This window comes from Microtus oregoni, unplaced genomic scaffold (genome assembly GCF_018167655.1).
Source record: "Microtus oregoni isolate MIOR12 unplaced genomic scaffold, Mior012 000007F_ref0000211, whole genome shotgun sequence".
Lineage (NCBI taxonomy): Eukaryota > Metazoa > Chordata > Mammalia > Rodentia > Cricetidae > Microtus > Microtus oregoni.
Genome location: NW_024543066.1, coordinates 58,412,240 through 58,437,896, shown reverse-complemented (window position 1 = coordinate 58,437,896; position 25,657 = coordinate 58,412,240). Strand labels below are relative to the sequence as shown.

Here is a 25,657-nt window from a genome sequence, read left to right as displayed (position 1 = left end):
TGTTTGGCAGTGAACATTACACAGATTTCAAGTGGAGACACCCTCATTTTATGGATATATAAAAATAAACACTGAGAGTTGCAGGAAAGCACTCAACTTCTATCCCCCCAGTCAAGCTGAAGTTTTCCACAGGAAAACCTGGTTTCAATTCATGTTGAATTGTTCCAATTGGAAGACAAGCTAAGCCGCTAGATATCACATGGGCTGGCTTTGCACTTCTATAGAGAGCCAGACTAAGACTCTATTTGCTTCTCAAATTACAATTTGTATCTCATCTAAGAGACACATGAAATGCAGACAATAAAAATGAATTAGAAAACTTTCACGGATCTAGGTAGGTTCAGGGAGATGAAGTTAGAGCAATTTACTTCTGCATATGAGGATTTGGTATGAGTTCGAGTCACCTGTATTGGCTGTGTGGCAGCCTGTTTCTCCCCGGCAGTCAACAGGGAGCTTGAAATCAGCACAAGCCAGTGCTGGCCTCTTCAAAGCCCCCAGACCTAGGCTTTGTATCAGTTGCCATTGACACTCAACTACCCATCTAAATAGCATCTCTTCTAACAAAGTCTCTCTCCACCCTTACTACTGAAGCAAAAACATTTCAAGAGATTTGGCTACAATGATGGCTGTGTTGAAAGAAGACACAATTTGGAGGGTATCTGTAGATTAAATATAGACCGAATTATTGTTAAAGTCCTTAAATATAGGGAGTTTATCAATTTATACAGGAAATAAAAACAGGGATTATGAAGATATGGAGTTTGGCTACCTTGTGCTGTTATCTGGGAACAGAAACTTACAATTCCTTTAATTTAATCATAGTAGAGACACATGCTAAAAGAAGAAAAGACTTTAATTTTTGAGTGAGAGATAGTCTCATATAGCCCTGAACTTACTACACTAGCTAAGGCTGATCATCAGCTCCAGATCCTTCTGCCACCAGCTCCCAAGTGTGTCCCCCAACACCTGACTTCCCCCTTTCCTATAAGTTCTAATACTGGCTGCATGAAAGAGGTGACTGAGGCACATTGCTTTTTAAATTCAGACTTTGTTTTAATGATTGTGGAAGTAGGAAAGATAGTGCTAAAATAGATCGTGGAATACATTTCTGCTTCTAGAACTATGGGAGTCAGGTCATCAAACTTGGAGTGTTTTCATTAGATAAAGACAAGAAAATCACAGGCAGGAGGTACAATCTCAGGGACCATTTGCTTCAAAAATTAGTCTTATTTCTTTTACTGCCCTTCATTTAAAGAGACAGTGATGTCAGTAAGTATCATTGTGTACCAGCGTCAGAAAGATAAAGGCTGAGAAAATGTGATAAGGGAGAAAAAATGGAGAGAAAAAATAAGGGTGAAAAGAATGAATGTACAGTTTACTCTTCATCTTCACATTTTGTTGCTGGAAAGCTCTAATCCCCATGTGGATACTCCTGTTGATCCAAGAGTACACTGGTTAAAAACAAACCCAGAAATAGGAGATATTTATTGGATGTATGTGAGCTCACCCCATTCATTCAGATGTGGAATGGAAGTACGAGGAGAAAACGGTCTGCTTAGAATGGTCGTGGCCCATGAAGAGGCCCTGAGGTTGTCCTCCCCAAGTCATGGTCCTGATTCAAAATAGAGGAAATAATGATGACGATATCTTATTACACAAAGCTCAGTGATGGGGTCTCTGAAGTCAGCGGCCTGCTGGCTCTAGGATTTGTTGAAGGCTGCCAGCACAGCCCAGATCATCTCTGTGGCGTTATGCTTTGTCCCTTCCACTTCGGGGTCCAGTTCTACAAGGTCCTTGGTGCGATTCATCGCCACATCGTACTTGTCATCTGTCAGACAGGAGAAGACATTCTCTAGCACGTCAGAGGAATGCGCCAGAACCAAGAGTGCCAGTGTTCGCCTGTCCATGCGCTGAGGGTCGTTCACCCACCGTTCTAACACACTGTCTTGGAGTTTTTTCACTAGTCGCTGTTTCTCTGTTGTGTTGGTCACTGGGTGAGTGGTCATGTCGAACAGCAGGAAGTTCTGCTTCTCTGTGGTGAGAATACCCTTCTCCACCAGATTCTTGGCAATCCGCTCGCGCACATTTCTAAGCTGGTACTGTAATTTGAAGGGGTTCCACGTCTCACCTTTGAGAAAGAAACAGGAAAACAAATAGAAAAACCCAGCTTGTTATTTGAACTATTTAAAAATTTAAAAGCACAATTTCCATCAATGAGGAAACAATGTCAACTCTTTTTTAAACCGTACTTTGTGCCTTATGTGTTGGTTTTGACTCCAACTATATTTTACATTAAACAACTCTCAAAAGTTGTCCTCACACATACACGAATGTGCATGAGAAAACACATGAGAAAACCTATCAGGGATTTCCATGCTAGTACTCACAGCATGTGTGCTATGGTATATGTGTGGAGGTCAGAACTAGTTTTCTCCTTCCACCTTGTAGCTTCTAGGGATCAAATTCAGGTTGTGAAACTTGGCAGCAAGTACCTTTACTTGATAAAACCATTTTGACAGTTTTCCAGATTTTTTATTTTTGTCATAAATTTTTGTTGTTGTTATTATTTGTATTTATGTATGTATGCAGGTGTCCATAGAGGTCAACAGAAGGTGTTGAATATCCTGGAACTGAGTTAGAGATGGTTGTGAGCCACTGGGTTCTGGGAACTGAACTCAAGTCCTCTGGAAGAGCAGGAAGCACTCTTAACCATTGAGCCATCTCTCTGACCCCTTATTTCAGTTCATATATAACTCTCTATGATGTTGTTAATCATTTTTGGATGATCACTTTGGATGTGTGTGAACATGGATGTTAGAGAATAGCCTCAAGGGTCATCCTGCCCTACCTTACCCTCTTTCTTTCAGACAGGGTCTCTCATTTGCCTGGAGCTTGCCAAGAAGGCTGGTTTGGCTGGTCATCAAGCTAGCCTCCCCACTGGGATCATAAATGCAGATATCTGGCCTAGATTATTCTCTCTCTCTCTCTCGGTTCTGGGGATCAAGCTCAAGTCCTTATGTTTGCAACACAAATAGTTTACTGATTGGGCTCTCTCTCTCTAGCATTTATTCTCGTATTTTTTTTTTTTTTTTTTTTGCCATTCTCTTCAAGATATCAGTTTTTCTGGGATGACTTCTCTTCCATATCACATGTGTTCTAGCTGGGTTGGTAAAACTGAAAAGACTGCGTTTGCTTTGGCAGCACATATTCTAAAATTGGAATGATACAGAGAAGATTAGCATGGCCACTGAGCAGGGGTGACACGTAAATTTATGAAGCATTTCATATTTAAAAATAAAATATAATTGAGAGGACTAAGATCCCCTTCTCCTATTTATCAGGTGGAAGGCCTATCCAGGAGTCGTGGACTGGCAATTGGAGCTCAAACTGCCCCATTCTAGCTTCTTTGAAGGGTAGAGGTCACTGACTAGAAAATGAAAGCCAAGAGGATGAGAGGCTGCTGCTCCACTAACAGCAGGACTAAAAGCCTGAAGGAAGGGTTCCATAGCTGTACCTGAGATGACCGCTTGATCAAGTGTAAAGAATCCTAAATCTAAATGTGTTGAAAACCATGGACATCTTGGTGCAGAACAATTGCCAGGATGCTGAGAGAAAATATCAAAGGACAAAGCCTTCTTTTCAATTCTACAGGCTCTTCACACATGTAGTGTATTAATAAACATGTAGGCAAACACTCAATGGTTACTCTTCATTGCTGACTTGACACAGAATCCCAGGAGAGGGCTGGCCAGAAGGTACAGCAAGTAAAAAGTGTTTGCTGTGAAAGTCTGGTGACCTGTGGCTGACCCCTGAAAGCTATGGTGGAAGGAAAGAATTAACTCTTGGGGCTGGAGAGATGGCTCAGTGGTTAAGAGCATTGCCTGCTCTTCCAAAGGTCCTGAGTTCAATTCCCGGCAACCACATGGTGGCTCACAACCATCTGTAATGAGGTCTGGTGCCCTCTTCTGGCCTTCAGGAATACACACAGACAGAACATTGTATACATAATAAATAAATAAATATTAAAAAAAAAAGAATTAACTCCTGAAAGCTATGGTGGAAGGAAAACTCCTGAAAGCTATGGTGGAAGGAAAGAATTAACTCCTGAAAGCTGTCCTCTCACCTGCCCATGATTAAGGGGCATGTTAGCAGTGCAGAGAAGCGCACGCACACACATACACGCACGCACACACACACTAATAATAAGGGGCGACCCTTGAGATAGCTCAGTAGGTCAAGGTGCTTGCTGTCAAGCTGGACAATCTGAGTATGGACTCTGACCTGAATAGTGGGAGAAAACTGACTCCTATAAGTTGTCTTCTGACCTCCAGATGTGTAAGTGGTACATTCTTGTGCATACCCCACATACCAACTATATGAATAAAACTTTAGTAACAATAAAAAGAAATTGCCTAGAAGGCATACCTCTGGCATGTCTGTAAGGGCATATCCAAGAGGTTTAGCTGAAAATGAGACAGCCATCCCTAGACATTGGATGTGTACCTGGTCTGAATAAAAGGAGACAAAGGAAAGTCTTTTGCACATCTCTCTGCTTCCTGCCTCCCACTCCCAATACTATGCCTCCCCTGCTATGATGGTCAGTAGTATCCTGATGTAACCTTCTGTATACATGTTGCTTTTATTGGTTGATGAATACAGCTGTTTCAGCAAATGGCTTAGCAGAGTAAAGCCAGGTGGGAAATTCAGAGATATAGAGAGAGTAGGCGGAGTCAAGGAGCCACTAGACAGTCGTTGAGGAAACAAGACATCTAAAAAATTAAAAAATGAGGTAATGCCATGGCTACATGGCAATACATAGACTAATAGAAATGGGTTAATTTAAGATGTAAGAGCTAGCTAGAAATATGCCTGAGCCATTGGCCAAACAGTGTTGTAATTAATATAGTTTTTGTGTGATTATTCGGGTCTGGACAGCAGGAAAACAAAAAGTACAGTCTCTGTTTACAGTATCCTGTCAAAACTTTCACCAAAATAAATATAAATTCTTCTTCTTCTTCTTCTTCTTCTTCTTCTTCTTCTTCTTCTTCTTCCTCCTCCTCCTCCTCCTCCTCTTCCTCTTCTTCTTCTTTTTCTTTTTTTGAGACAGGGTTTCTCTGAAGCTTTGGAGCCTGTCCTGGAACTAGCTCTTGTAGACCAGGCTGGCCTTGAACTCACAGAGATCCGCCTGCCTCTGCCTCCTGAGTGCTGGGATTAAAGGCGTGTGCAACTGATGTAGGTGGGTCTTCTTTCTATGTGTTGCTTTCATTGGTTAATTAATAAAGAAACTGCTCGGCCTGACAGGTCAGAACATAGGTGGGTGGAGTAGACAGGACAGAATGTTGGGAAGAAGGGAAGTGAGTCAGACACCATGCTTCTCCTACCCAAGACAGAGGGTGGTTAGAATCTTTCCGGTAAGCCACCACTTTGTGGTGGTACACAGATTATTAGAAATGGGTTAATCAAGATGTGAGAGTTAGCCAATAAGAGGCTAGAACTAATGGGCCAGGCAGTGTTTAAATGAATACAATTTGTGTGTTGTTATTTAGGGTGTAAAGCTAGCCAGGCGGTAACCGGGCGGAACAAAAAGCAGGCCTGCTTGCCTCATCACTACACGCCACCACTGCTTGGCTAAATGCATACCTACTCTTGCAGAGGATCCCAGCACCGTGTCAAGTGTCTCATGACTGCCTACAACAACAGCTATACTCTCTTTTGGCCTTTGTAGGCATTGGCACTCACATGACTATTTCCACACACATACAGACACAAACTCATAATTAAAATAAAACTTAGAAAAACAATCTCAACAATGATATTGAAAGCTATATAAACCATACAGAAATTCTGGAGTTTGAGAGAAAAATAAGCAAAATAAAAAATTTATTTAAAAGTTCAACAACAAAGCCAGGCGGTGGTGGCGCACGCCTTTAATCCCAGCACTCGGGAGGTAGAGGCAGGTGGATCTCTGTGAGTTTGAGGCCAGCCTGGTCTACAAGAGCTAGTTCCAGGACAGGAACCAAAAGAGCTACGGAAAAACCCTGTCTCGAAAAATCCAAAAAAAAAAAAAAAGTTCAACAACAAAACTGAGCTAGCAAAAGAATCAGCAGTTGTTGAAAACAATAGAGATTATGTAGTTTGAGGTGGGCATTGTGAAGAACACCTGTAACTCCAGCTCCTGGGTAGAAGAATCAGGTGTTCATGGTTATCTCCTGACACAGAGTAAGTCTGAGGCTACCCCAGACTATGTGAAATATTGTTCAACAATACAAAATGAGGTTACATTGTCTGGAGAGAGCTTCAGAGAAATGTGAGGTGCACTTAGGACTTACACGTGTAAAAGTATAGAGAGAACGATGATGGAACAAAGGGGAGAGAAAAAAAGCAGAATACTAAATCCCATATTTCATTAAAAACACTTGCCTATACATTTTGAGCTCAATGAACCCCACACAGGATACATGTAGAGAGAATGAAATCTAAGGCCAGGTACTAAGAAGCAGTCTAGGAAGACAGCTTGAGAAAAATGACTTGTCACATCAAAGCTGCAGTGAGGTCAACAGCTGACTCAGTCAGAAGAACAGAAAAATAAAATGATTACTTCAAAGCATTGACTGACAAAACTGTCAGCCAAAAGCCTTCTCTTCTCTTCTCTTCTCTTCTCTTCTCTTCTCTTCTCTTCTCTCTTTTCACAACGTCTCTCTATGTAGACCTAGCTGTTCTGAAACACACCCATCTCCCCCTCCTGAGTACTAGGATTGAAAGCCACCACACCAGGAATTACTTAATTTTTTTTTTTGAGACAAGGTTTCAGAAGGTTGTACAAATGGGGCACTTGCCAACTAAGCCTGACTACCTCAGTTCAATCCCGACTCAGCTGGCAAATGGAGAGAAGCACATGCTCAGAGTTGTGCCCTAACCCCCACATGTGCACTGCAGAAGTGGGGCTGGGGGACGGGCATTTACATGCATAAAAAACATAGCAAGAAAATTTCTTTTTTCCATGACAGGGTTTCTCTGTATAATAGCCCTAGCTTTCCTGGAACTCACTTTGTAGACCAGGCTGGCCTTCATAGAGATCTGCCTACCTATGCCTTCTGAGTGCTGAGATTAAAGGCATGCATACCAAACTGAAAAAAGATTTAAATTGTTCACAAATGTTTATAGTAGCCTAGGTCCCAACAACAAACTCAAATATCCATCAGCTAAATGGCCAAACAAATGTATACAAATTCTTGAAATATTAGCTATAAAAGCAGACAATTCTGGGAAAGTCAAGACAGAAAGATTTTATCTATGTCAATGTCCTAGTTGTCATCTCAATAAATATTTTATTTTGAGATAAGGTTTTACTATGAACACCAGGCTTATCTTGAACCTCTCTGCCTTAGCCTCCCACATGGTAGAATTATGAACCTTTGCTACCACAGCTGGCTTAATTTTTTTTACCTAAAAAAATTTATAGGTATGCACGTGTGTGTGTGTGTTTGTATGTGCGCTCTTGTGGGCATGTGCACTTCCAAGGGGACCAGAGAGGGCATCAGATTCTTTGGAGCTAAAGTTACAGGGGTTCAGGATCTGAACCTGCATCCTCTTTGACAGTAGTAGTCATTCTAACCATTGAACCATCTCTGCAGACTCCCAAGTTTTACTTTAGTTTCTTATGTACATGTTTTTTGGGGGAGGGTATTGGGAATTGAACTCATTTTTTGGTGTTTTTGAAATGGCGTTTCCAAATGTAGCCTAGATTGGCCTTGAACTATCAGTAATTCTGTCTCGGCCTCACAAGTGAGTAGTGGCGTTTCATTTGTATTTTAATAAATAAAGCCTGCCTGAAGACCAGAGGGTAAAACAGCCACACTAGTAAGCTTTAGAGACACATACCTATAATCTCAGGAGCTACAGTAGTTTGCCATAGAAACCGGGTGGTACAAGCCTTTAATCCCAGCACTAGAGAGGATTATAAATAGGAGGAGACAGCTCTCACACACAGTCTCATTCTGAGATTCCTGAGGGCAGGATTGCCATTTTGGACTGAGGCAGAGGTAAGAGCCAGTGGTTGGATGCTTTGCTTTTCTGATCTTCAGGTTGAACCACAATTTGTGTCTCTGAGTTTTTATTAATTGTGCTATACAAATGCTAGGGTTATTGGTATATACCACCATTCTTGGCTAATAGAGATTTTTTAAAAAGTTTAATAAAGTTTAAAAAAATGTTTATTTTAAAAAAGGGTTGGTAAAATAGTTTGGCAGGTAAAAACACCTAATATTTGAGTTAATACTGGGAGACCACATAGAGATGGAAGGAGAGAACTAATTCTAAAATGCTGTCCTTTGATCTCTCCATGTGCACGCTCACAAGTCAGTCCACATACACACAATGCATAAAAAATATATAAATACAACGTTTCTTGGAAAGGTCTGGGGATAAATCTCAGTTGGTCAAGTGCTGCCTGGCATCCTTGAAGTCCTGGATTTGATTCTTAGCACCTCATGAACTAGGGTGATGGTTTATGCCTATAATCCCTGCATTTGAGAGGCGAAGGCAGTATGACTAGAACTTCAAGGTCATCCTTGGCTACATAGCAAGTTGGAGGCCAACCTGGGACATATGAGATGCTGTCTCAAAAAAAGTTCCTTGGCTGGATTAGGTGGTGCACACCTCACACCTTCTGTCCCAGGACTTGGGAGGCGTATCTTTTTGAGTTTGGGGTTCAAAATTCCCAGCCACCTAGTGAAGAACACTGTTAAGCTGTATCTACCTATATTTTCAGTAGCAGAGACACTAAAGCAGGAGGATTCAGAGTTCTAGGCCACCTCAGTTTATACAGTGAGAGCCCACAAAATAAAACTGTGAAGAGTTCTCATAGGCTGAATGTGACAGCACATGCTTGTCCCATACTTGGCACTTGATGGACAGATGATCAAGAGTTCTAGGTCATCCTTTCCTTGGCTGCACAGCAAGTTCAAGGCAAGCCTGGGCTGTATGAGGTTCTGTAGGACTGCGGCTGATAAACTGATGTGCTTGGAAAGCTGTAGGTGCTAGTTAACCACTTACCATACCTAGCATGCTGCACTTCTCTACTTTCCCTCTAACCTTACGAGTAGGCTAAGATGATCAAGGGTGGGATTTGGGCATTATTTTTAGCCATCTCACCAGTGAGTAGCTCTATCCATGTCTGGACAGTTTCTGTTGGCTCAGTTGCTTTGATGTGTTTGAGAGTTTCATCCAGCAAAACATCACCTGTTGGGTTGTCTGACTTTAGCAGGACCTTAAAGAAACAGAGAACACTGTTTACTCAGATGAAAAAGCCTTCAGTGTACAATATACACATGCTGGTTAAAAGGTGGGAGGAAGCAGAATATACTGCCCATGTCATGGAAGAGTTTAATATGTAGTATGACTTCATAGTAGAAAGATAAAATTACATTTGAAGTGGGACCTAGTAGTAAATGCTATAAGTAAAATGGACAAAACATTCCATAGTATCTTTCTGAGTTTGGAAAACCTCCTTGTGAAACCACTAATAAAGGCAGGAAGTTCAGAAAAGTAAGTTAATTTGGGTGAATGTTATCAAGCCTGGCTTTTGATTTCTTTGGGATAGCCAAGTTGAAATGTCTAGCCAATAATTAGTATGTTCCTGGAAGCTAAAGCTAAAGAAATGTCTACAAATTTGGAAGTGAATTTCCTGGAGGTAATAGACACAGCTAAAGAAGTAAATGGCATTTCCAAAAGGCTAGAAAAATCAGGCTGGGAGCTGGAGAGATGATGGCTCAGAGGTTAAGAGCATTGCCTACTCTTCCAAAGGTCCTGAGTTCAATTCCCAGCAACCACATGGTGGCTCACAACCATCTGTAATGGAGTCTGGTGCCCTCTTCTGGCCTGTAGGCGTACATACAGACAGAATATTATATACATAATAAATAAATAAATAAATAAATAAATATTTTTTAAAAAAAAGAAAGAAAAATCAGGCTGGAGAGATGGCTCAGAGGTTAGGAACATTGGATGCTCTTCCGGAGGTCCTGAGTTCAATTCCCAGCAACCACCTGGTGGCTTGAAACCATCTGTAATGAGATCTGATGCTTTCTTCTTGCCTGCAGGCCTACATATAGACAGAACACTGTATATATAATAAACAAATAAATCTTTACCAAAAAGCAAAAATAAATAAATAAATAAATAAATAAATAAAGAAAAATTACCTGACAGGATACAAACTGATACTTGGCTATTAGGAATGGAGAAGTAAAGGTCAAATGCAGTCATGATTTCCTCAATCTACATAATATTTTATTTCATACATAGAGAGAGAAAGATAATCAACAGTATCCTAAATGTGAGTTTTCCATGTTAGAAAAAGACAAAACTGGGCTGGAGAGATGGCTCAGTGGTTAAGAGCACTGCCTGCTCTTCCAGAGGTCCTGAGTTCAATTCCTGGCAACCACATGATTGCTCACATCTGTAATGAGATCTGGTGCCCTCTTCTGGTCTGCAGGCATACATGCAGCCAGAACACTGTATACATAATAGATAAAATAAATCTTCAAAAAAAAAAAAAAAGACAAAACCAGGTTTCTTTGATTCACTAAGCATATCTAATTTTTTTCCCCTATAAGATAACTAAATCAGTGCTGGAGAAATGGCTCAGCACTGGATGCTCTTCCAGAGGACCCAGGTTAAATTCCCAGCACCCACATGACAGCTCACAACTGTCCAAAACTCCAGTTCCAGGGTATCTGACAGCTTCACACTACTGTACAGAAAAATAAGATTGAATAAATTACATAACTAAATCAACTAGACAATGAGACAGCTGAGCCAGTGTTTATCTTATCTAAGTATTCAAATTTTCTTTTATGTATATGAGTGTTTTGCCTATATGTATGTACTCTGTGCACCACAGATGTACGAGTGTATACATTGCCTGTGGAGGCCAGAACAGGCTAAGATCCCTAGAATTGGAGCTAGAGATAGTTATTAGCTGCCATGTGGGTGTTGGGAACCAAACCTGGTTCCTCTGCAAGAACAAAAATGCTAAAATAAACCATCTCTTCAGCCCTCAAATATTCTTATTCTTTCAAAACGTACTGTTGGTATTTGACTCTCCACAATTCAGAGGATATTGTACCTTTCTGTCTAGGAGTCGCTTCTTACGCATGGTGGGAGGTTCCAGATAGATTCGACCCCGCATGGCCAGCTCTATCAAGATGCCTCCTCGAAGCCCAGAGGATATGCAATCATTCCAGAAAGATGTGTAGCCCTAGGAGAGAGAAAAGAAAACAAAGAATATTCTGAAAGTAATACTGACTTTCAGCCAGTACCTTAAGAATAAGGTGTGATATTTTTGATTCCTTTCACATCATACTGCATGAACTCAAAGCAAGGTACAGAACAAGATGAGGGCATGTTGTGTTGCTGTTTTAGCAGTGCTTGGGACTGAAGACAGGGCCTTACAAATACTAAGAAGTGCTCTACGACTGGGCCCCAACCCTAAACCACCAGAATATTTCATTAGTCACTGAAATCTAATTTTTATTATATTTATTTTTGTTTATTCTACATCAGTACCATGGTGAGTCAACAGAGGTCAGAGGACAATTTGGGAGTTAGTTCTCACCTTCCACTATGTAGGCTCTGGGGATTAGGCTTGGCAGCAAGCGCCTTTCTCTGTTGAACTATTTCATCAATTGCCTTAATCTAAACACCCAACCTACTATTTTTTGTCTGACTTTTGAGTTATTTAGTGACTTTCTATGACTTGATATTTCTACAACAATTGGCATGTCAAACTTTGATTTCAATTGAGAAGTGCTCTGGTTTGAAATAAATATTTTTCTTACATTTATTTATCTGTTTATAGGGCGAGGTATAGACATACAGAGGTCTAAGGACAACTTTTAGGAGCTGGTTCTCTCCTTTCACCATGTGGGTCCTGAGGACCACATGGATTGGTACTAAATTGCCTCTCCACACTGAACCATCTTCATGGCAGGAGTTTTGGTTGGAAAGGTTTGCAAAATGCCCTGAACTGCAGAGCAGTACACAGGAAAGGTAGAAATGAAAGCACAAGCTACGTCTATTGTTTTGTTGTTGCTCTTCCTAGAGATCTAAGTGTAAGGAGTCTTTCTCTGCCGGCCAGCCAGCTTCCAAATAATGACACGGAGACTTCTTTTAATGATGAAAGCTTGGCCTGAAGTTTAGGCTTGTTCCTAACTAGTATAATAAATTAATCCATTTATTTATTATGCATATACCATTCTGTCTCTATGTATGTCTGCATGCCTGAAGAGGGCACTAGATCTCTTACAGACGGCTATGAGCCACCATGTGGTTGCTAGGAATTGGACTCAGGACCTCTGGAAGAGCAGCCAGTGTGCTCAGTCTCTAAGCCATCTCTACGTTCTATTACATGGTGTTACCTCTCTTCCATCTTGCACCTCCTGTTTCCTCTCCATGTCTCTTGGCATCCTGTGTACCTAGATTCTCCTCCTTTTCCTTTCTTTCCCTGGAAATCCTGTCTATATCTCCTGCCTAGCTATTGGCTGTTCATCTTTTTACTACATCAATCACAGCAAATACATTTCACATAGCATACAAATATCCCACAACATCTAGGTATGCATTACTTGTAAACTTTCCCTGTCCCTTCTGGTGTGCATGTATACTGTGACTGAACTCAGGGCTGTGTACATTTTAGCTACATCTCCACCTCAACAAACTATTCTGATGCAGACACTGGACAAACCATCAATTAGTGAAGGGCCCTGGGTATGTTTGTTACTTGACCTTTCTGAAATTAATGTCTTTATAGGTAAAACGGGGACACTAATACCTATTTTTATAACTTGTTGTGAGGACTCAATAAAATAAACTATTTGAGGAAGGGGTTGAGCATAGGGCATGAACTACAAAAATACATGTTAGTTATCTTTTCTGGGAAATACAGGGAATACACAAAGATGTAAGACAGCTACTACATAAAGGAGCCAAGAATCTAGCTGAAAACTTAAATAAAAGCTGAACTGAAAGAAGAGACAGGCTTATTAAACACTGATAAAAGTTTAGTTTGTATGACAGTTCTCTAAGTCTAAGTCACACAGGCATCAGAGCACAGAAAGGCTGAGGCTACGGGCCCTGAGCTGGGGATTAAAGGGTAGGTTTAATTTCTTCAGGAAAACCATCCAACTCCTATTCTTCACTATAAATAACAGAGATCTCAGATACATTTATGGAGATCAAGCTATTTGATCAAGGGCTTTGTTTTTGTTTGTTGTTGCTGTTTATTGAGATGGGTTTTATGTAATAGAGGTTGGCTTTGAACTCTTAATTTTGTTTCTATCTCCTGGTGCTGAGATTATTTAACTCAAAGTTTTAAAGAAAAATTCTGAGATCCAAGCTGGGTAGGGTCAGGCTTTGAACTTCCAAATAAAAGGCAAATAATCCCGAAGGCTTTGATCGAGGAGTTATGGTTAGCATCGAAGGACCTAATCACTATAAACTGCTCCGTGGCCGGGCGGTGGTGGCGCACGCCTTTAATCCCAGCACTCGGGAGGCAGAGGCAGGTGGATCTCTGTGTGTTCGAGACCAGCCTGGTCTACAAGAGCTAGTTCCAGGACAGGCTCCAAAGCCACAGAGAAACCCTGTCTCGAAAAACCAAAAAAAAAAAAAAAAACAAAAAAAAACAAAAAAAAACTGCTCCGTGGCTGGCAAGAGGCTCAGCAGGTTGGAGCGAGTATTGTTGCCAAGCCAGATGATTTGAATTCCAGCTCCACAACCCATGCGGTGGAAGGAGAATCAACTCCCAAAGGTTGTCTTGTGACTGCTGTATTTCTCACACCAAAGTAAATATAAAAGACTGAACTGTATTTGTATGTGTGAATATACACACACACATACTATAATGCCTATGAAGAGAACACCTCTCAGAATCACCTCTCCTCCATGTTGGAACCCCAGGATCAAATTCAAAGCAGCAGGCTTGGTAGCAAGTGCTTTTACCTGTTAAACTATCTTGCTAATCCTCATTTTAAAACTTTCAAAGCTGGGCATGGTGGCACATGACTGTAACCCCAGAATTTGAGAATTGAAAGCAGGAAGGTCAGGCATTCAAGGTCATCTCTCAGCTATATAGCAAGTCTGAGGCTACCTGACAAACTGTCCTATGTCTAGATATCTTTGAATGGCTCTACTCAGTTTTCAGGATTGAGTCTAAATCAAACCAAAAGGCTGCTGGCTAGTCTCCTCTCTAGCCTCTACTTCTTTATTTGGTTTTTATTTATTTAAAGATTTATTTATGTATGTCAGGTAGTGTGGTGTACACCTTTAATTCCAGCACTTAGGAGTCAGAGGCAGGCAGATCTCTGTGAATTTGAGGCCAATCTGGTCTACAGAGCTAGTTCCAGGACAGGTAGGGCTATTCTATAAAGAAACTCTGTCTCGAAAAACCAAACAAAATCACCAACCAAAAATGGGGTTGGGGAGATGGCTCAGCAGTTAAGAACACTGGTTGCTCTCCCAGAGTTCAATTTCCAGCACCCACATGGCAGCTCACAACTGTCTGAAACTCCAGTTCTAGAGGATCTGACACCCTCATGACAGATATATAAGCAGGCAAAACACCAATGTACATAAAATAAAAATCATAAATGAACAAACCCCTCAAATAAGCAAAGATTTATTTATGTGTCTTAGTGTTTTGCTTGTTTGTATGTGTGAGTACTATGTGCATACCTAGTGCCTACACAAGTCAGAAGAGGGCACGAGACCTCCTGGAACTGGAGCTATGGATGCTTGGGAGGTGGGTACTGAGAACCAAACCTGAGTCCTCTGCAGGAGCCATAAGTCCTCTTAATGGCCGAACTATGTCTCTAGCACCTATTTAGTTATATTTGAGACAGGGTCTAATGCAACTTAGGCTGGCCTCAAACTATGTACCTAAAAGTTTCTTCCTATGCCGGGCATGACGGTACACACCTTTAATCTTACCTACAAGAGAAATTCTGTCTCAAAAAAAAAAAAAAGTTTCTTCTGCTTCGATGTCCAGAGGCAGGCGCCACCATACTAACTTTATGCAGTTTTTATAGTCCTGAGGATCCTGTCAAGGCTTCATTCTTACCAACAGCTGCTCTCAGGTCTCTCTCTTCTGGATCATTATATTTTAGCCATCATCAATTATTTTAAGTGTTTTTCTATTTATGTATGTATGTATATATGTGAGTGGTTTTCTTTTTTCTTTTTTGAGTGGTTTTCTTATATGTATGTTTGGGTACTATGTGCATGCCTGCTGCCCACAGAGGTCATAAGAGGGTGCTGGATCTCCTGGTTGTGAGCCACCATGTGGGTGTTGGGACTTGAACCCAGATCCTCTGGAAGAGCAGTCATTGCTCTTAATTGCTGAGCCATCTCTCTAACCCCACATTTTGCTATATATTTTTAACAATTTTATTTATATTTATCAATTGACTAATGTTGTTTCTCTCTACACTCCATCATCTGGGTTATGTCCCTTACCTGAGTGTGCCTACACACACACTCCTTTTCTAACCTCCATTATATCATGATTAGCCTGTTTGTTCTTTTTTTTAAATATTATTTATTTATTATGTATACAATATTCTGTCTGTATGTATGCCTGAAGGCCAGAAGAGGGCACCAGCTCTCATTACAGATGGTTATGAGCCACCATGTGGTTGCTGGGAATTGAACTCAGGACCTTCGGAAGAGCAGGCAATGCTCTTAACCACTGAGCCATCTCTCCAGCCCAAGCCTGTTTGTTCTTACTATACCTTAAGAGAATATCTTTGTTGGACATGGTGATGTATGCCTTTAATCCTAGCACTTAAGTGAATCTCTATAGTACAAAGCCAGGCCTGATGCGAGAGAGAGAGAGACAGAGAGAGACAGACAGACAGACAGACAGATAGAAGGAATGACATCCTTTATGATATTATATGCTCAATAAATTATTTTTCCTATGGGGTGGGGATGAAACCTAAGGCACAAACTTTCAATCATAAAATTATGAATTCAAGAAGCGTTTGTTAGGGTTGAGCATGGTGGCACACATACTTGGAAAATGGAAAGATCAGGAATTGAAGGCCAGCCTGGGCTACATGAGATGATGTGTCAAAAAAACCTGAAGTAGTAAAAAAGCAAGTAAGCAAATACGTTAGCTTGCAAAAACCTCAGCTAAAGTCATAAACATTCATAAGACATCTCTGCCTGAGATATTTGACCCAAGACAGGGGTTAACTTTCCTCTCCTGCCCAAGCCATGCCCACCTCAGGGACATACTTGATTCTTCTGTAAGGAGGGTATAGAGTACTTTTCAGCTTAATATTTGATTTTTATACAATTTAGCTACTCACTTAGATTGTTAAACGCTAATTTACTTCAGAACAGACGGTTGATTCAGGCACAGCATATATAACCCTAACAGGTGTGCAAACATCATGACTAGAGTTAACTGGAGGGAAGTTTTCCGTGTCCATTTCTTCCTTGCCACACGTAGCTTCTGTCCCAAGGACAATTCAGATTGCCAGTAGAATTACAGAAGAGAAACACTGTAAATAAGGACACAGTGCAACCAGGACGTAGATTTTTTGTTTGTTTTGAGACAGTGCAGGTTAACCCTGAATTCACTATAGTTGAGGTTACCAGTGTTTCTACTCTAGAATGCTGGATTATAGGTATGCACCACTATTTACTGGTGATTGGACTCGGGGCTTTGTGAACACTCAGCAAGGACTCTTACCAACTGAGTTATACTCTAGGCTCGTAAGACCTCTTTAAATATAACTCTTACCCATCATAGCATCTCAAAACATGTAAGACTCTCCAAATGAGTCATTAAACTCGTTAATATGCATTAGAAAAAGGTGTAAAAACATATTTAGTTTAAAAATTAAAAGCACCGTGGAACTGTAACATCAATTTAGAAAAGATAATAACTGAGGAAAAGAAAAGGGGCAGACACATGTCCCATCAATGAGGATCACAGATGACAATTCAGTCCATCATTTACTAGGGTAAAATCTTAGAAGAGAGCACATTTGTGTCATAAGCAGATGGAGAGTAGCCTGGGGGAAAGGAAAATATCATTTCTTACATTTCCAAGGCTCTTTTCTCTTCATATATATAAATTGGTGAAATCTCAAACTACCCATACTAAAGAATCTGTGTTAAAAGGCCAATGCTTTGGTATGCCCGAGCAAAAAGAACCACTAAACACAAAGGTCACCACTGAATCACTAAAATAGCTACAAATATGAGGAAGAAAAAAGAAAATATTTTGGGGCTTCTGAGAAAGAAAGGGCATTGCACACTACCTCAGTACCAGCTGGGGACCATCCCAGGACACCTGACAGGAGAACTACTGTTTGGGGTGAAGGGTTGAGACAGGGGCTCACTTGTAGCCCAGGCTAGCCTTGTATTGATCATTCAGAACAGGCTGCAATGGACAACTATCCCACTACCTCTAACTACTGAGTGCTGAAATTACAGGCATATAACACAATACCCGGTCAGAATGAGGTCTTTGGGTAGTAATTTTGTTTTGTACTGAAAATTAGGTAATTTTTAAAAAGAAAAAGCACACATTAAAACATATCATTTAAAAAGTAAAAGCCTAAAGTAGGTATGGTGGCCCAGAACTTTAATCCCGGAATTTGGAAGACAGAGACAGAGAGATCTCTAAGTTAGAGACCAGCCTTCTTTATATTGTGAGTTCTAGGCCAACCAGACAGCCAGAGCTACACAGAAAAACCCTGTCTTGACCACCCCCTGCAAAAATAAAAGAAAAAAGAAATCTCCTTCAGGTGACTATTATAAATAGTTTAGTGAGTAATTTTTTATAATTTAGCATATATTTGTATACCAAAAAAGAAGAAAGGAGTGCTGGGCATGGAGCTTAGTTGGCAGGCTGTTGTCTAACATGCAAGAAGCTTGGGTTTGAGTCCCAGCACTGCATAAAAAAACAAAAACAGCCGGGTGATGGTGGCGCACGCCTTTAATCCCAGCACTCGGGAGGCAGAGGCAGGAGGATCTCTGTGAGTTCGAGACCAGCCTGGTCTACAGAGTGAGTTCCAGGACAGGCTCCAAAGCCATAGTGAAACCCTGTCTCGAAAAACCAAAAAAAAAAAAAAAAAAAAAAAAAAAACCCCAAAAACAAACTGGATTCGGGTTGCTTGTAATTCTAGTGCCGGCAAAGTAGGAGCAGGACTGGAAAGTCAAGGTCATCTACCCTGTGATTTTGAGACTAGCCTGGTATAAATGAAAACCGAAAACCTGTCTTTAAAAAAAATAAAAGATGAAAAGGTAATATTCTTTTGTCAGTGTGTTTCTAAATAAACTCGTAAGAGAAGCATTTTAGTTAAAGACTATACACATATATGATAATTTTGCTACTGTAAAAAGCCTGAGCAATAGGAGTCCATTCATATGAAGAGTCAACACTTAAGGCGGAATTTTCAATTAGTCAAGTATTCAAAGTGCCCTTCCTTAGTCAAACATCCTGGAAGACACACCTTAAAACAACCATGAATGTTACCTATCTTAAAGAGTTGGCAGTTGAGGGTGGCAAATGTTAATGAGGAAGAAAAGGGAAAAAAAGCCAAAAACTAAAGCATCATTAAAAACCAGGCACCCAGCTAAGGATGGTGGTTCTGCTCATCTTCAACCCCAGCGCGGGAGACCGGGGGCAGAAGGATCAAGGTCACCACGGCTACAGAGATCAAGATCAGAAACAACCCCCCACAACAGAGGCTGAGCCGAAGGTGATTTCCAAGACAATGAGTCCATTTAAAAAACCCAGATCCGGGGGCTGGAGAGATAGAGGCTCAGTAGTTGAAAGAACCTGAGGTTGAGTCCCAGCACCCACAGTTGTAACTCCAGGCTCCAGGGATCCAACACCCTCTTCTGGCCTCCACAGGCACTGCACACACTTGGTACAAAAACATAATATGCAAGCAAAACACCCATATACATAAATTAAAAGTTAAAAAAATATTTTTAACCCTCACTCCAAATTTTATAAAATGCTTATAATAAAGTTGAATGTGCTGGGAAGGTAACATAATTCAATCCTCTCTACTTTAAAGCAGGATTCTTTTCTTTTCTTTTTTTTAATTCTGATAGAGGGTTTGGCTATGTAACTCCTGTTTGGCCCGAACTCACTATGTAAAACAGGCTGGCCTTTAACATGCAGACAGCTGGTACTACAGGCCTTGATGCCGAACTCTGCTATGAGTTCCCCAATGAGGATGCTCAGAACAAAACTCAAGTCACCTGGAAAAGCAGTATGGCTCTAAACTGCTGAGCCATCCCTCCATCCCTGATTATTGGTTTTGATTGTCAATTTGACATAATCTAGAATCACCTGTGAAGTCCCACCTTGAGTGGCACTATTAGGAAGGAAATTCTGAAGTCTTTTTTTTTTTTTTTTTTGAGACAGGGTTTCTCTGTAGCTTTGGAGCTTGTGCTGAAACTTGATTTGTAGACCAGGCTGGCCTTGAATTCACAGAGATCTGCCCGTCTCTGCTTTCCGAGTACTGGGATTAAAGGTGTGTGTCACTGTGGCCTAGTGAGAATTGGTTGTTTTTACAGAGAAACTGGGTTTGACCCCCAGTACCCATATGGCAGCTAATCATCTGTAACTCCAGTTCCAGGGGATCCGGTGCCTTCTTCTGGCCTCTGCAGGTACTGCAGACATACGGTGATACACATATATGCAGACAAATACTCATACACAAAAAATAAATCTTTAAATACTTATGTGTTTGTGTGATATTTGTGTTCAAGCTCCTTAGAGCAAATTATGTAAACTCCACTTATAAATTGCCACATAATCATTTTGCTTTGACTCTCATAAAGAGAGAATGTTTCCTTCTTTGCAGGATCAAGGAAGGAAAGGTACAAAGCATTAAGAAACACTGAAGCTAATCAAGCTATGATGGAGACAAAAGGCTCACAGTAAATTTATAGGCTCAGTGGGTATAGTCAAAGGCCCAATATTAAGTGGTAGGTGGCTTTATCTTAATTGGGAATCATATATTTTAAAACAGTATGTATTTTAGAACTGGGAGGAGTCAGCGGTGGTGGCACACACCTTTAATCCCAGCAATCTGGGGTAGAGGCAGGTGGATCTCTGTGAGTTCAAGGCCAGCCTGGTCTATAAGAGCTAGTTACAGGACAGGCTCCAAAGCTACAGAGAAACTGTCTGTCTTGAAATACAAAAAAAAGCAAACAAAACAAAACAAAAAAAACAGGACTGGGAGGAGGACCCAGGAGAGGCTCTAAGGAAGCAGCTTAAGCTTTATTCTCCTACTGTTAAAATAGGACTTTGCTCTCTGGCTCATTTCCTTGGATTTTAAAGCTGGATATAATAATGAACAAGACAAAGTTCTTCTTCTTTAATGGCCCATGTAAAGTGCACACACCAGGGCAAATGAGCCCTTCTAATATACTTGCACTATTCACAATGAGTAAGACTCAGGGTTCATTCTAAACAACCAGGAAACCAAAAGGAAAAAGCAGGTAGTGACCTAAAAATTAGACTTTTAATTTTTAAAAAATTTTCATTACAAAAAACTTCTTGAGACAGGTCTCATGTAACATGTGCCGACCTCAAGACTCCCTCTGGAGATGAGGACAATCCTAAATTTCTGATCCTCCTTACTCCACTTCTCGTGTGCTCTGGGATTGCAGTACTTAGGGTCTACACCAAGGGCTTCCTGCATACTAAGCAAGCACTTTATCAACTGACCTGCATTCCTAGCCCAAGTTTTGGTTAACTGAGATAGGGTCTTGCTATGTAGCCCTGCCTTAGCTTCCCAAGTGCTGAAATGATAGGTGTGAGCAAGCACACTTGACTCTGAAGTGAAACTGTCACCAGAAGGGGCAGTGAGATGGTTCAGTAGGTAAAGGTGCTTACCATGAAGTCTGACAACTTAGATTTCATCCCTGGGACCCACATAGTGGAAGGAGATAACCACACACACTCTAAATAAATGTAAACAAAAATATCATCAGAGGGTAAGAGAACCAACTTTCATAAATTGTTCTCTAACCTCCACATGTACACTGAGGAATGCTCACACACTCATGTGTACACACAAACAATATATATAAAACTCACACAAACTAATTGAAAAATTAAAAAAAATTATCACCAAGTTAAAATTAATAGGTTCACTTCTCTTATAGGTATTTTTTTTTTTTTGAGACAGAATTTCTCTGTAGCCTTGGATGTCTTAGAACTGGATCTTTAGACCAGGCTGGCCTCGAACTCACAGAGGCCCTCCGGCTCTTAAGAGCTGGGGTTAAAGGTGTGTACCACTACAGGTGGATCCCCTTTCATATTTGAGACAAGGTTTCAAACTATCAAGTACCTCAAGTTATCCTTGAACTCAGTATGTGGGTGAGATAACTTTGAACTCCTAATTCTCCTGCCTCCACCTACCCAGTGCTGAAATTATAGAGGTATACCATCAATCCTGGGCTAAAAAATATTATTTCTACTTTAAGAAACTCAGTCATCATTTATAAAACAGATAGTCACAAATATTCCCTGTTTTTAATTTGCTTTTTTAATTTTGAGATAGTGTCTTGCATATAGCCCTAATTAGCCTATAACTAATTAGGTAGATCAGGCTGGCCTTGAATTTATGGAATGCTCTTGCCCTTAACTCCTTAATACTGGGCTTACAAGTGTGTGCTACCATAACCTGCTGTTGTTTTTGTCTTTTAAGATTCGTAGACAGGCGGTAGGGCCTTTAACTCCCAGCACTCAGGAGGTAGAGGCTGAGGCAGGCAGATCTCTGAGTTCAAGGCCAGCCTGATCTATAGAGCAAGTTCCAGGACAGCCACGTATATACAGAAAAACCCTATTTAGAAACAATAACAAAAGACTTCTTTTCCAGGCTCAAGAAGACTTGATTGAATGGGCCTCTTTCTCACTTTAATAAGAAATCATTACTCTATCATAAAACCGAGCTGAAAAACTACAAATACTAACACTATATTATCCATCTCTGTTCTTCATAATTTTGCAATTAAATTATACTTCAAATAATTATATTTCTTGATTTTACTTTGTAGATATTCTTTTTAAAATTTTTTTTATTATTTATTATGTATACTGTGTTCTGTCTACATGCATGCCTGCACACCAGAAGAGGGCATCAGATCTCATTCTAGATGGTTCTGAGGCACCATGTGGTTGCTGGGAATTGAACTCAGGACGTCTGTCAGAGTAGCCAGTGCTCTTAACCTCTGAGCCATCTCTTCAACCCCCTTTGTAGATATGCTTTCCCATGTTCCTCCAATTCCAATGTGGCTGGAGTTTACTTCCTAAAACATTCTAAGATTTGTGTCTTTGAGCTAAACTTAGCTAATGACATTACCTCTTTATCTTTTAGTCCCAGGAGCAATACTTCTTCCATAAGAGTGAGGCGGATATCCTTAGAGTCGCCAGGGTCTTCATTATCTGGGCTCCTTTCTTGATTAGTGTCTTCCTCACTTTCTACTTTCTTTTCAGAGCTCTTACTGACTTCAGTTCGACGGGTCCGGTGAGTTAATGTGGTCATTCTCACCTTGTTTATGGAGAGATGTGAAAAATATGTGTGTGTTTTAGTAAATAAATATAAGTCCACAGAAGACCTACACACACACACACACACACACACACACACATACACACACACGCACACACACACACAACACACACACACACACAACACACGCACACACACACACATGCAGACACTATACATCTGGGAAAATACAGAAGTGCAAACACAGAACGAGGTAGTAAATAGAAACACTGGATAATATGCTCTCTTTTTCAAAGCATAACAGCTTAAATTCCAAAAAGCAATGAAAATGATCACCAGTAATTTAAAAGCCCATCAGAAATGGCCATCTTTTCAGGGAGATTAGTTCACTTATAACCCAAGACGGAATTTTTACCACTATTACTCCTCTTTCCTAAAATGGGTCCCCAAGTTAAACATGATGGAATAGCAAAACCTCATGAGCATGTGGCCCTGAATACATATCATTTATAATTTCTATAAACAGTTAATGGCACACTGTGAAACATATACAAAAATATAGATAACAAAACCCCACATTTTAATATTTTAAAATTATTTTGTGCACAACATTTGTGGGTAGGGTGCCATTTTCACATGTGGAAGTCAGAGGACAACTTTTTGGAGCCCTCGCTCCTACTTTTACACAGGTTCTGCAGATGAACTCAGGTTTCTCGGCTTGTGCAGCAATTGCCTTTACCCACTTAGTCATCTCTCCATGCCTATGTTTTAATATTTTCTTTTTAAGATTTATTTTGTTTATTTTAAGTTTTTTGCCTGCATGTATGTCTGTGTACTGCATGTATGCCTGGTGCCTGAGGAAGTGGTGCTGGGAATCAAATTCGGGTCCTTTCTAAGAACATGTGCTCTTAACCACTAAGTCCATCTCCAGCCATATTTGCTTTCTTCTATCATAACAACTCATTTCATGAATTCATTTTGGAAATCACTAGAGTATATAACACTTAAGTGAATATCAAGTATAGTAATTTAACATCCTTTTTCTATCTGGCTATCTTGTGAATACACAAATAGCTACAACAACCAAAAAAAAAAAAAAAACAAAAAAACCTCAGCAAGACTGTTAAAAGATTATCGAATTCTCAAAAGAAAATGGGACTGGAATGTGACTCAGTGTTATTGCATGTGTTAGAATAGAATGTACAAGGTCCTAAGTGCCATTCCCAGCAATAGGGAAAAAAAAAATCAGAGCATACACTTTTTTTTAATTCAGTATTACATTTCAAATCACCTGCAATAAAGCTTGAAGTCAGCATATTTTATACAAATGGAAACGTTAATATTTATCATTAAAAATAAGTACTTAATATCAGCAATTATACATTCTTGAGATCAAAAGAATAGTATTTAATAGGTGCTATGGCTGTGCCTAGTTCTACTCTATAACATTTTTATCAGGGTGTCTTATTTTTTTCTGCCTCTGATCCTTGTTATTCTGGGGTTCTCTCCCTTTTCCTTTCCTCCCTAAATGTTGCCCAGCCTTTGAAAGCCTACAAAGACTCACTGAGAGGCCTTAAGGTGAATATCTCTCCATTATGCATAGGGCCCAAGCTTAGAACTGATTTCTCTCTCAGCTGTACCCCAACAGAAATTTATTTATACTTACTCCCTTTAAATATTTATTATAGTCTCTCTTTTGTTATGGCTTATGTTAACTTAAACTTCTTGAGGGCTGGGATAGTGTTATCTTGACAATATCTCCATTATATTCTCCATAGCAACTAGTACAATATCTTTAACGTTGTAACTGCTCAATAAATATATACTCATTAAAATGGATACTCAGGGCTGTGATAATTAAAAATAGAGATATGCACCAAGTATCTTACAAATAATTCATAAAAGGGTCCATTTCAAATATAATTTTCGGTGGAAAGAAAAGTGAAGAAGGAACAGAACACGGAATAATGCCTTAGGGTACTAATTCTATTTGGCATTGAATCGGGGTTATTTACAAACCCAACCCAAGAAACTTCACATCCTCGTGAGAATGGTGACAATTTTCTTTGAGGAATTTATCATCTCCCCGTGGACACTTATTAGTTAAAATTACCCTATTTGAAGACATGGCGACCAACACATAACTAAAAACCACCCTTTCTCTCTAAAGTAAAATACCGAGCAGCTTGTTGGACGTTAAGAAGTGTTATTTTCTATTCCTTACCTGACGTTGCTCCGGGGCTGCAGTGGGACGTAGGCTGCAGTTTGCACTCTATTTTTGGAGGGCACCTGTTTCCCTCCTTACCCCAGTCCGGTACTAGTAGGTGAAAAACTTCTCAGCCCCGCAGAGAGCACAAACTTCCTGATCCTTCGATGCAGAGAAGGAATAACACATCAGCTTCCTCAGGATCACTAGGCAACCTACCTTGGTGCTTCTTCATTGGACCAATCAGAACCCCCCAAGGTTGAGTCTAGCCAATTGGAGCCTACGAGGGGAGGACCTCCCGGCTATTGTGCTGCGATCCAGACAAACATCACCAAAAGGAGGCAGGTTTGGGTTCAACCTGACAGCTGGTCAATCCAATGAAGGAACCTCGGTGGAGGCCAGGAAAAGGCTGCTCCCAACCCCAATGAAATTACCCAATCAAAGTATCCCGTGAGACAACAAATGCTGCCAATCACGAAAGGATTCCATTGGCCCATTTCAGTGTAGCAGGTGTGTTTTTGTGGCTTTCTGTAGTATTGGCACGACTGGGTAAGAAATGTTGGCATCCAAACAATAAGGCTAAGAGTAAATCCCTCCCTCCGCCCCGCCCCCGCGCCTCGATATCTTAACCCAGACTCTAGAAAAACCTGATCTGACCAGTTTGTGGACGTTATACCCTGTTTACACTAAACAGGATGGGTACATTCCCACCGTCAACACATAATAATAGCCCTATGGGGCACTTTGATAATCATGTGTCTACTTACTGTATGTTTTGGAATATGGCTGCTGAGACTACAAGACACAAACAAATCAAATTTTAAGTCTTCCTTTTCTGAAGCAAAAGAAATAAATGGCAAGGCTGGAACTAGGTCCCATCAAAGCAATCGCTCAGGCTACC

At 40.5% G+C, this 25,657-nt stretch overlaps 1 protein-coding gene and 1 non-coding gene across 2 annotated transcripts; one reads left to right on the top strand and one right to left on the bottom strand.

Moving 5' to 3' along the window:
- Window positions 1-1,028: 1,028 nt before the first annotated feature.
- Window positions 1,029-24,955, bottom strand: LOC121450809 (Golgi phosphoprotein 3-like). Its single transcript, XM_041656109.1, has 5 exons — window positions 24,775-24,955; window positions 22,401-22,589; window positions 11,129-11,260; window positions 9,154-9,268; window positions 1,029-2,128 (listed from the first exon to the last, which is right to left on the bottom strand). The coding sequence occupies exons 2-5, from the start codon at window positions 22,581-22,583 to the stop codon at window positions 1,701-1,703; spliced, it is 858 nt and encodes a 285-aa protein (XP_041512043.1). The 5' UTR covers window positions 22,584-22,589; window positions 24,775-24,955; the 3' UTR covers window positions 1,029-1,700.
- Window positions 3,190-3,292, top strand: LOC121451185. Its single transcript, XR_005974708.1, has one exon. It is a non-coding gene; the product is annotated as a U6 spliceosomal RNA (small nuclear RNA).
- Window positions 24,956-25,657: the final 702 nt, after the last annotated feature.